Source organism: Megalobrama amblycephala, linkage group LG15 (assembly GCF_018812025.1).
Source record: "Megalobrama amblycephala isolate DHTTF-2021 linkage group LG15, ASM1881202v1, whole genome shotgun sequence".
Taxonomy (NCBI): Eukaryota; Metazoa; Chordata; class Actinopteri; order Cypriniformes; family Xenocyprididae; genus Megalobrama; species Megalobrama amblycephala.
Window position 1 is genome coordinate 14,444,459 of NC_063058.1, and position 12,366 is coordinate 14,456,824.

The 12,366-nt window shown below is 34.3% G+C and overlaps 2 protein-coding genes across 2 annotated transcripts in view; both read left to right on the plus strand.

Moving 5' to 3' along the window:
• The first annotated feature begins 281 nt into the window (after positions 1-281).
• Positions 282-1,921, plus strand: LOC125247743 (monocyte chemotactic protein 1B-like). Its single transcript, XM_048159196.1, has 3 exons — positions 282-1,025; positions 1,207-1,327; positions 1,427-1,921. The coding sequence occupies exons 1-3, from the start codon at positions 956-958 to the stop codon at positions 1,533-1,535; spliced, it is 300 nt and encodes a 99-aa protein (XP_048015153.1). The 5' UTR covers positions 282-955; the 3' UTR covers positions 1,536-1,921.
• A 4,482-nt stretch (positions 1,922-6,403) lies between these two features.
• The window catches only part of septin15 (septin 15), a 37,357-nt gene continuing 31,394 nt past the window's right edge, over positions 6,404-12,366 (plus strand). Inside the window, 2 exon segments of the mRNA XM_048159069.1 lie at positions 6,404-6,708; positions 12,181-12,280. Coding sequence (XP_048015026.1) covers positions 6,670-6,708; positions 12,181-12,280 — 139 coding nt within the window. The 5' untranslated portion in view covers positions 6,404-6,669.

Here is a 12,366-nt window from a genome sequence, read left to right on the forward strand (position 1 = left end):
GCATATTTGATTGAGTGATATTGTTTTCTGCCTCATAAAGGAGAGTAGTTTGCTAATTTTGTTTCTCACCAAAAGTGTTTTTTTAAAATAAACACCATATCGACATTGTTACTGGTTTCTTCGCAACAAATTATGTGTTTTGGTTAACACTGTTACAAAGACCACAAACAGGCTGTGTGACTTTAAGTCAGTTGTAGTTGTGTTTCATCTTCTGAGAGTGCAAGTTGAACCAGCATCACATTGTAACATTATTCAGTGCCATTACCATTGATTTTTTGTTGAAATAGAGGAAGATGGACCTAAAATAAGTAAGATAGAAAAAGAGAGGTAGAAGAGAAGAAGCAGAAGTGAAGAACAAAATAAGAGCGAAGAATATATCTTTCTAAACGTGTGTTTTGGTCTGATAAGAAAAGGTCAGATGTATATGTCATCAGAATACCATAATGAAGGTGAACTAATGAGGAACTCCTACATCAGTTACAATTTGGAGAGAAAAATGTATTGTTTATCTTCACTATTGCTCTTCTATTGTGAGAAACACATTATTGGATAAGATATGGAGTTATACTGTAGCTGTAAATGAATTATATTTCTCACCAATGAATCCAAGCTACTGAAAATAAAAGAAAATGTTATTTATATGTGGTATAGCTCAGAAGCGCAATAGCTGCATCATTTTAAGGAATCTGTAGGAGGTCATTTGAATTGAATGAGGGTGTTTACATGAAATGCACTGCATTGTATTCGCTCGTATGCATTTTTAGCACATATAACAGCTTCAAGAAAAGAGGAAGAGGGTTCAGTATACTTAGAAAAGGCTGTGTCACTGGTCCATAGAATCAACATAGGGGATTTCTTTCAAGACAAATATTAGTTCACCATCTCTATATAATGGACTGCTGACAATACACCACATACTTTCACTCTCTCTTGTGTGGTTTATCATACCTGAAGAATGATGACTGTATTAAAGACTGCAATAGTGCTTCTGATGCTGTGCTGTGCTGTGCAACTTACCTCAGCTGGTGAGTGTCTGCTTCTGACATATTTTTCTCTTTCTGAGGATGTAAATCGTTTTAAGGCTCAAATTTCCAAAGGAAACCTTATTTAAACAATGTAAAACAGTTTTTAGTTACCTGGAGAATAAAAACATAGTTTAAAAATGTGTTGAATCACATTTACTAATGAACCTTTTAATTTTTTCAGGTCTTGCAGATGAATTGGCAAAAAGTATCTGTTGCTTTAGTGAAAACAATATGAGAATTCCTAAGAAAAAGCTCGAGTCTTATCGTTGGACAAGTAACATTTGCCCAGTCAGATACATTGTGTGAGTATCCTCTCGATATGTACACCAATATTGCTGCTAACATTTAGAATTCACTCACTTTCGTGTTGTTTTAACGCTTTTGCCTGTAATCTGCTATAGGTTCAAAACAGTTGAGAAGAGACAGTTCTGTATGAACCCTGAAAATAGCTGGGCCAAGCTGAACAAAAACCACATAGACAAGAAAAGGGCTTCAAAATCACCAAAATGAAACTCGGAAGAAATTTTCTACATGTACACACACACATACACCCCCATAATTGTAAAATAAACCTGTAATATTAACATTATTTAAATGTTTTGATCTCATTATCTGTGTCAAAATTAAACATACTGATATGAACTTTAAATAAGCTGTATTATTAATATTAGAGAATAGTGCATAGAAGTTGTCATATGTTAAGATTTTCTTCATTGTCCATTATTAAATTATCTGCATTTTTATTTAGTATTTGCTTATGTACTTAAGAGTTTAGTTTAGTTTAGATTCTGTCAGTTAGTTTTGCTAAAATGTACTACAAATATTTAAAAAAAAAAAACAAAAAAAAAAAACATGTATTTTGATTTAAAAAAATCTTGGATTTATTTCTTTCCATTGATGCCAGTGTTGTCTTCAAGTAAAATTTCTAAAAATAAATAAATAAATTTAAAAAAAAAAAGCATCCTGCAGATATTAATTTTTAATTTTATGAGACATTTTATTTATGGAACATTTTTACATTCATTTTCTAAAGGTAACAGAATATCCTATAATTATTATAAATAGGACACATTACACTCAAAAAAATATGTTGGATTTACTTAATTTTTTTATGTCAACAGGTTCCACATAATTTGGTTATGTTGAATTTAATTAACATTATTTATTTCAGTTAACTTAAATTTATTACATAAGGTTAACTCAATGCCATTTAGTTGAATCAGGTTAACATTCTTAATTTTGTCCAAAACCATTAAGTTTAATGATCCTAAAATGAATATCAAACAGAAATTTAAAAAAGTAACCCAGTTTAATTAATGGATGCATTCAAAAACAATTTTCACAACTTTTACAAAATCTTTACTCTATAAAGACTCTCATTGTTAAACGTTAGCCAGAAGATGGGTTTATTCCAGCTATGACATGCCCGATATAACTGCTTTTTTATTAATCAACTTTAGTTACTGTTAGATAATTGTTAGATAACCCAAGCACATGTTCTACACTTCACCACAATGGTAACCCCAAAACTATTAACATAACAGAAACTTTTAAATACCAACATAATAGAAAGTAAACATTAAAAGGTCTCTTCATTTTCTCATGTTGCTAAAAACTGCTTAAAATAACACTTTATTTCAACATTTACTCTTCCAGATCAGCCCCTTTGCAAAGCATGATGGGAAGTGAAAGTCCTGTTTGATTGAGTTCTGGGGTGCGTTTCCCGAAAGCATCGTTGGTGAACTATGGTCGTAAGTCCCATTGAACTCTATTGGTAACGACGGAACTTACGACCATAGTTCGCTTTGGGAAACGCACCCCTGGTTGAGTTTACTTGATTGAAACATGTTATTTTAATATGAAAACAGTAAGTTAAGTCAAAAAGTAATCGTTTTAAGTCAGTTTAACATGAAGCAATTAAATTTGAACCAGAAACCTACAATGGTGTTGAATCAAAATAAGTTGTTTAAATAAAGTGAACAGCATCAACAAATTATTTTTTTGAGTGCACAACTGCTATTTGAATATTTCACTAGAGGGCATCATTAGGCTATCATTTCAATCACCAGACCTCTATAATAAATAAATTGGTGGAAAAGGCCGAGATTCACTGGGTGGACCCTATAATTGGGGATATATTTTAGATTTTTAAACCATAGATGCAGAAAATCCCACTATATTTATGTATGAAATTTGCAAAGTGCATGGAGGCTACCAGGTGGATAAAACATGGAAATCATGTACATTTTGAACTGGAACTCCATCCTCCCTTGAAATTCACTCCCTGGACTAAATCTAATCCTACCCAACTTATCCGTAAAATCAGAGGGAAATGATATTCGTGAATAAGAATGGTGTAGAAGCCCTTAAACCTGGTTGTAAGCCTAAACTTAACTGTAAACCTATCTCTCAAATCTGATTGGTTGGTTGGAATATTGTTCCAGGATCAACAAGAATGTTGATCAAAGTACAAGTTCTACTTGGTTAAATCACATTCACCATGCATGCTCCATATGCTATTTCGAATTGCACCCATGTTAACTTAGCTGATGTCTTGGTCTGAGGTGCTGCGAGGACACACACTGATAGAGACTAAAGAAACACATTCTCATTGGCCGTATACCGGTCATTCACAAAAGTTAACATTGTGCAACCACAGACGCAACCCTCATTGTGCAACCCTCTACATTTATGTGAGGAACTTGCATAGCATTCCTAAACTGTTGAGTGTATATAAAGAAATCATTTTAATTTCCCTAAAAAAATGTAACTGTAACTGACAAATGTTTACTCTATACTCACTTTCCAGTCGCTTCTGGGAGCTTTAGACAACATAAATAATATTATACCAAGGGTAAAAGAACTTCTATCTTTAAATAATCAATATCACATAAACCATAGAGCTGCCAAATGTTTAGTTATGATAATAGTTAGAATTCCAGAGCATGTATTTTTACTTGCATGATCCAAACAGATGCTAATGAATGAACAGTAGCCGGTTCGCCAGCAGAGCACTAGGCCAATTTTAAAGGAATAGTTCACCCAAAAAAAATAATTTTTTCTTCTCCTGAACACAAAAGAAGATATTTTGAAGTCTTATCACTGGACAAGTAGCATTTCTTGCAAGTCCTCTATGGAAGTCAACAGGGCCTATCAACTGTTTGGTTACCCATATTCTTCAAAATACAGTATCTTCTTTTGGGATCAGCTGAAGAAATGAATATAGGTTTGCAACAACTTGAGGGTGAGTAAATAATGACAGAATTTTCATTTTTGGGTGAACTTCCTTTAAGATGCTTAGGAGGAGATGTAATTAGGGTATTTCCTGTGTGAAATACACTACTGCTAAGCAGCATTTTTTAATTCGTTTTAGCTCCTTGTACAACACCAAATTAAGAAGAAGAGGGTTCTGAGAAAGGTTGTTGAAGATAAGATTGTGTTTCTGGTTCAGAGACTCAACAAAGCGGGTTCTTTTAACACAAAAACTAATTCACCAATGATAGAGTTCACCAAGTAATAAAAACAATGTGGTTTAAAGGTGCCCAAGAATGCTTTTTCACAAGATGTAATATAAGTCTAAGGTGTCTCCTGAATGTGTCTGTGAAGTTTCAGCTCAAAATACCCCATAGATTTTTTTAAATAAATTTTTTTAACTGCCTATTTTGGGGCATCATTAACTATGCACTGATTTTTTCAGTCGCCGCCCCTTTAAATCGCGTGCTCCCTGCCACACGAGCTCTCGACTATATTACAGCGCATTTACAAAGTTCACACAGCTAATATAACCCTCAAATGGATCTTTACAAGATGTTCGTCATGCATGCTGTGTGCATACATCGAATCATGTGAGTAAAGTATTTATTTGGGTGTTTACGTTTGATTCTCTATGAGTTTGAGGCTATGCTCCGTGGCTAAAGTTAACATTACACACTGTTGGAGAGATTTATAAAGAATGAAGTTGTGTTTATGAATTATACAGACTGCAAGTGTTTAAAAATGAAAATAGCAACGGCTCTCTTGTCTCGTGAATACAGTAATAAACGATGGTAACTTTAACCACATTTAACAGTACATTAGCAACATGCTAACGAAACATTTAGAAAGACAATTCACAAATGTCACTAAAAATATCATGTTATCATGGATCATGTCAGTTATTATTGCTCCATCTGCCATTTTTCGCTGTTGTTCTTGCTGGCTTACCTTGTCTGTGCACAGATCCAGACGTTAATACTGCCTTTCCTTGTCTAATGCTTGAACATGGGCTGGCATATGCAAATATTGGGGGCGTACATATTAATGATCCCGACTGTTACGTAACAGTCGGTGTTATGTTGAGATCCGCGTGTTTTCCGGAAGTCTTTTAAACAAATGAGATTTACATAAGAAAGAGGAAGCAATGGGGTTTGAAACTCAATGTATGTCTTTTCCATGTACTGAACTCTTGTTATTCAAGATAAATTCAATTTTTCATTCGAGGGCACCTTTAACACTTGGATACATTTCAAAACTCTTGTTCCACAGAATATATTATGCAGATATTGTAAAATCTTCTGTTTCTGAAGCACAGTCTTGTATTTGAGTATTTCTAAGCTGAATAATCTCTAAATTGCTGAATTTACCGGATTCTGCTCAGACTAATGTAACATTTTATCTCTCCAACAGCTCAAGCTCTTCCAGTCTCTCAAAGGTGTTGTTTAATTTCCAATTCCACATAATTTTTAGCATGTTTATTAGCCTATGGCAGCACTTTAAACAAACATTTCAAATGTGAACATTTTTCCCTCAGAGTTACGACCCCTAAAGGCCAGTTTTGTGTGAAACCAGATAAAGAGAAAAATGCGAGCTTCGCCACTGAAAATGAAGCAACAATTATGCGGTTTATACTTCTAAACCACTCTCGTTTTTTTTAATAAACACATCTCCTCATTAACAGAGGTGGTGTGACAACACAATCTCCCAAACACCATCGTACTATTGGATAACACTTCTTTATTCAACAAAACCTGAATGAAAACAATGTTGGACGGACATTGGTAACATTTAGGCTTACTATTATAATAATTCACTAGAGGGCACACTTCCAGATCATAAACTCCTCATAATCTGCTCTGTTGATAGCCTAATTAAAAGTGTTTGTCCTTTTTTATTTTCCTGTCTGAGATCTCGACGTAATTTGTTTTTAAAATATTTTATTTTGTTTTGAAGAATTTCTAATGCATCTGCCGAGGTAAATTCACATAGGCTACTGCATCTTTTCCGCTCTTCCTGCGTCCACGTGCTTGCCACTACAAATACCACAATCCATTGTAAAAATCCAGTGAGCCAATGAAATGCGAGAGTGGGCGGAAACTATGACATCACTACAAGTGGCCAGTCGCTGACCAATAGGGGTTGAATTCTCCAGGAGGAGGACAATCGCCTTTCATGCTCGCAGCATTGTAACATTTTTCCCTGGCCGATGCTCGCATGCTTGTTTTTGTCCTGTGCACGTTTACCTCCCCTAAAAATCTGCTCATTTAGTCCAAATCAGAATCAGCTGTAAGAGTTCATCATCGCTTCTGCACTCGACCCTTTCTGAGTCGACTCATCTTTTTATGCCTGATCTATTGGGATTCAGAGTGGGTGTTGCCACCACAGGACGATGATCGAGAGACCCGACTCAGCTGTTTCCAGCGTTGCAGTGAGTACAATATTCATACATTTATCTAAATCTCTACAGAAAATACATTTAAAGCACATCTGGCTCATTGATTCATGGATTTGCATGGTGGTGGGCGAATTGATTCCTCGTGTGACTGTCCCCTAATCAGCATCTGATATGGCAAGCCGTTTTCACATTTATTGCTTAAAACTAACTAGCGTCTATTTTTGATTTATTTAATTTCACCAATAACTATGCAATAGATATTTTCCAGTGTTATGTTATCCAGTACATATTCAATTAGTAACCAGTGATGCAAAAATTTGAGGCAATGAGATCCAGGCAGTCCAGCAATGATCAAATTTGAATAAGGAATAACAAATTTAGTAATTAAAAAATTATAGAGACAAATTAATTAAGTAATTAATAGTTAATAATAAAATCCAGAGTATTGTATCTAATAGATGAAGATGAAGATCAGAATATAGAGAAAGAAGGAACAAAATTAAGTAGGGCTGTCAAACGATTAATTGCGATTAATCGCTTACAAAATAAAAGTTTGAGTTTGCATAATATATGTGGGTGTACTGTGTGTAATTATTATGTATATATAAATACACACTAATTAATGTATATATTTAAGAGAAATATGTTATTTATGTACAAAATATTTTATTTATATATAATATAAATTATATAAAAATATAAATAAATACATATACTTGTAAATATTTCTCAAATATATACATGAATGTGTTTGTATTTATATATACATATATTAGGCAAACTCAAACTTTTATTTTGTATGCGATTAATCGCGATTAATCGTTTGACAGCCCTAAAATTAAGACATTTGCAGAATGAAATGAGCGGTAGAAGAAGCCGAAGAGATACGAGAACCAAAAAGAGCAAAAAAAAAAAGCTAAACTATCAAAGACACAGTCCGTTTTATACCATAAGCATAGGAAAACTTACATCCCACTCAAACTTATCTTTTGGTCTAATAAGCAAAGGTCAAACAGACATCCATTATGTCTTAGTTGCAGAAATGAAAACAGACATATTTTCATACAAAAGGTACATCAGTTTCAAATGAGCAAGTAATTCTGAAAACATCATCTCTTTTGCAGTACTTGGCAGGCGTCCAATACCTAACCACAAATGTATCAACGTGACCCGTCACATTGGAACACTTGAAGAACAATTGAATATAGCAAGCATACATACTCTTAAAGATACAAGAAGAATAACCATAAAGGGGTACATTAAAGAGTAAATACTTGAAAATATGATGAGGATTAATATATGGAATAGGAGTACATGAATATATGAAATCAAAAGTAATATTGATAAATCATAAGCCATAAATGATTAAAGGGTTAGTTCACCCAAAAATGAAAATTCTGTCATTTATTACTCACCCTCATGCCGTTCCACACCCGTAAGACCTTCGTTAATCTTCAGAACACAAATTAAGATATTTTAGTTGAAATCCGATGGCTCCGTGAGGCCTCCATAGGGAGCAATGACATTTCTTCTCTCAAGATCCATAAAGGTACTAAAAACATATTTAAATCAGTTCATGTGAGTACAGTGGTTCAATATTAATATTATAAAGCGATGAGAATATTTTTGGTGCACCAAAAAAAAATAAAAAATAACGACTTATTTAGTGATGTCCGATTTCAAAACACTGCTTCAGGAAGCATCGGAGCACAATGAATCAGTGTATCGAATCAATGATTCATTTGTGCTCCGATGCTTCATGAAGCACTAAATAAGTCGTTATTTATTTTTTTTTTTTTTGGCGCACCAAAAATATTCTCTTCGCTTTATAATATTAATATTGAACCACTGTACTCACATGAACCGATTTAAATATGTTTTTAGTACCTTTATGGATCATTGCTGCCTATGGAGGTCTCAGTGAGCCAACAGATTTCAACTAAAATATCTTAATTTGTGTTCCGAAGATTAACGAAGGTCTTACGGGTCTGGAACGGCATGAGGGTGAGTAATAAATGACAGAATTTTCATTTTTGGGTGAACTAACCCTTTAACATGAAATATGAATGAAACGCATGAATATGAATATTGTCCATTTTGGATCCACCAATTACATACAACTGTTTATTTATTTGCTGTTTATCACTATACAAATAGTGGCAAGTAACTATTTATTTGTTATAGGTAGCAAATTGCAAATTCTGTGGCGATTTGTGCTTCAGGTATCAACTATTAGTGTTAGGCTACTAGTAAAAATGCTATTGGTAACAACTGTTGGAATACATTGAATAGCTGATATCTGAACCACAGATCCCCATAGAATTCAATGGCAAATGTTTAAATATTAGTAAAGAAATAGTAATATTATGTCTAATACTAGTATTTAAAACAATTCTAGTCACTATTAGATTACTTTTTAAATAAATATTTACTATAGTGGGATTTTCGTACAAATAAGTACTAAATAATAAAAAAAGATGTTACTTGTTTTATAGAACTGAATGTTAAAATAGCTTACCATAATCTGGGGTTCCTTGATTTGATCAAAAGCTCACTGGTTCGTGTGTATTATTGATAAAGTGAATTATGCCACATGCTTATGTAGTAAAACATTGTATTTTCATCCAAACCATAAAAGAACTAAGATACAAACTCTTCAGAATCTACATTTTAAGTATGTGTAACATTATCACTTATTAACACCATTAAACAAGATGAGGTCAAAAATGGCTTCCAAATTACCATGCCATACTGTAGGCATGTGTGAAGATGTGAATTTTAAAAGTGAACCTAATTTTTTAAGGCCCTGTTGTTGTTGTGTCAGACCATACACACACATATGTTGATTACCGTTGTTCATTGACCTCAAAACACATGATCGTGATTCCAGATGCATACAAATGTGTTTTTAGAGTAAATAGTTGGGCTGTTAATAGCTGTTTGGAGAAGCAAATGAGAATGACAGGCTCTAAGTGTGATGCCTAGATCTCTTGTGGAGAGCAGTGAGTGGAGATGCATTTCAATAGGGTTAGAGAGAGAAGAGCAGCCAAAAACTGTCACCGAGCATATATCACAATCCCGTCTGTGTGAACTTCACTTCCAATATCCACTTTAAATCAACATGGAGCCATTTGGGTAAAAATGAGTGCTCATAAAAGTGAAGTTAGTTACGAGAAAAGGTCTGGCATCATGTGTTTGCAGATGCCAGTTGATATTTTTGGTATTTTGTTTTCTAATGCTTCAGTGCTTTTTGGGCGCCAGTATATTTAAGGTCCTCATATCAGCTGTGTTATACATCCTTCAAAGGATGAATGAACTGCACAAATGTTAAACCTATTCTGAAGCTTGTGAACACTCACCTACGCATTTGCATCCTTCACTCTAACATGGAGAGGGGTTCAATAATCAATGATTTGATTCACTCATCTGGTCAGATGTTGTGTTGTTTGCCATGTTGGGCCATGACATCAATCTTACAGTTACGTAAGAGCGCTTCAAGAGCGAAAGCATGGAAAATGCCCTGAGCTGTTCACAGAGCGTGGCTATTTATAGACTGGTGTATGAATTATATAGTATGAATTTGAAGAAGATGCAATTGTGTTGTGGGATGCGAGTGTCCATTAACTGTCAGAGGTTTCGTATCAAATCCATTTTGATATATTGTTCTTTTAAAGGGATATTTCACACAAAAATTCTGTCAAAATTTGTGCATGTCATTCCAAAGCGGTATGATTTTTAGCGATGCACTGATATTCAAATTCTGTCTGATGATTATTTACTCATGCCCGATGATTATTTTCTGATAATGTTATGGCCGATAACCTGTAAATTTCTTTATATAAAAATATGGTTATTTCGCCTTTTTAAATTGTCGATATTAACTGATAAGTTTTTCTGTTTGGCTGTAAAGTGTCAGAAGCACTTTTATTTTGACAGTGACATGTCTTTTATTTTGACAGCACTAAGAACCCTAGCACCTGAGCGCGGATGTGAGCGTAAAATTAATGTTGCCATTTCTTTATTTGAGAAAATATTATTCCCAATTTTACAAGATTACTGAGTGCGCTGTTGGTTACAGTGTTTACTTCCTTTTTATTCATGTTTTTAAACTATTTCATATTTGTGAAAAATACAACAATAGGATTACAGATACAAGATGTTGCCAAAGCATAAATCTATTTAGTTTTACTTTTTATATTCATTCATTTTACAGTTAATTATTTAGGAAATTTGTCAAATAAATCTAAATTTCATTGCAGCAATTGTAATGCATGTAATAGCGTAATATCATATACATCAGCTTTATATCGGTTATTGGCCAACCTTTAATATAACAACCTCTTTAATATAATATATAATATAATTTAATATCATAATGATTTAAATATCGATATAATTTAAATAATTTTAAATGCTACAAGTGAAGTTTGTCATTTAAACATGAAAAAATAAAAAAATTGATTTTTAAAAAAATATATTGCATTTAACACTTCAATTATTTATTTATTATTTATTAAATTATTAGTGTTATTAATTATTAAGTGAGCATCAAGTGACGACAGTTAATCTAAACGTAAAATACCGATAAATTAGAATAATTATTGGCTAATAACCGATATGGTAGCAATGTAACATGCATCCCCAACGATTTTCTTTCTTCCAAGAATTTACATTTTTCCATGAACCATGGCATGCACTGTTTCCCAAAAAATCTTTTGGCTTAGTTGTGATATTTGTGGTCATAGTCATTCATTCAGGCCAAAAAGAGTTAACTCGCCCTTGTGATCGTAGCCCTCCCCATTCAAACTCTCTATCTCTCTCTAAAATGATCTGCATGGCCCCTAATAGTTAGTTTTCCATTGGCCTACCATGCATGAGAAGCTCAGCGGAGCCAAAGCAGAGCGATCAATTGTGTTTGCCTCGCCTAGCGTGTGCTTCAGCGCTGTGCTTCCGAGAGCATGAGATTACAAGAGAAGGAAAGTGACGGAGAGAAAGGGATGGAGGAGCTTGAGAAGGAGAACTTGCATCTGGACAAGGCGCTGGCTGTGATCTGGAGTGAAATTCACTGTCTCCATGACGACATTGAGTTCATGATGGATTTGATACGAAACGTAAATGAGCATGTGAAACAGGCTTCACCTCATGTCTGTTTGTCACAAGATCCCATGTGTCCTCTCTTCCCCAGCCTCCTGGTTTCCAAAAGTTGTGTTTGGGCAAGCAGTTTTGGTGTGTTACTTTCATACGTGCTTAACGCAGATCTGTTTACTTATCCTCAAATTAGCAAAATTCCATGTTATCCTTTGTTGTGGTATCCCTGCATGTTAGATTAGGAGTTTGACTGTGCCAAGTCATTATCCACTGTAACTAGTGTTAATGTTAGCATAGCCTTTAATATCTTTCCTCTGAAGTCTTCTTGAGCCCTGTTTTAAGAGGGATAACAGTAATGGAGGAGCCGTTCTGCTCTTTAATCAGTGGAATGTGGAGTAAAGCTGTGTTCTCTTCCAGCAGAGGAATCTGGAGGGTTATGTCGGCTTCGCCAACCTCCCCAACCAGGTGTACAGGAAGTCCGTGAAGAGGGGGTTTGAGTTCACACTCATGGTTGTCGGTAAGTCGCAAAATTCTTTTGCTCACCTCTGAGAATGTCATTCTGTAAATGGGTGCCTGTTCCAGTTTGATAAAGTGATTTTTGTT

What these genes read in the sequence shown, in the direction of transcription:
- LOC125247743 (XM_048159196.1), top strand. Translation starts at nt 956, where the DNA reads ATGATGACTGTATTAAAGACTGCAATAGTGCTTCTGATGCTGTGCTGT. An exon ending in TGTGCAACTTACCTCAGCTG is followed by an intron (nt 1,026 to 1,206) that starts GTGAGTGTCTGC and finishes TAATTTTTTCAG; the next exon opens with GTCTTGCAGATGAATTGGCA. An exon ending in TGCCCAGTCAGATACATTGT is followed by an intron (nt 1,328 to 1,426) that starts GTGAGTATCCTC and finishes AATCTGCTATAG; the next exon opens with GTTCAAAACAGTTGAGAAGA.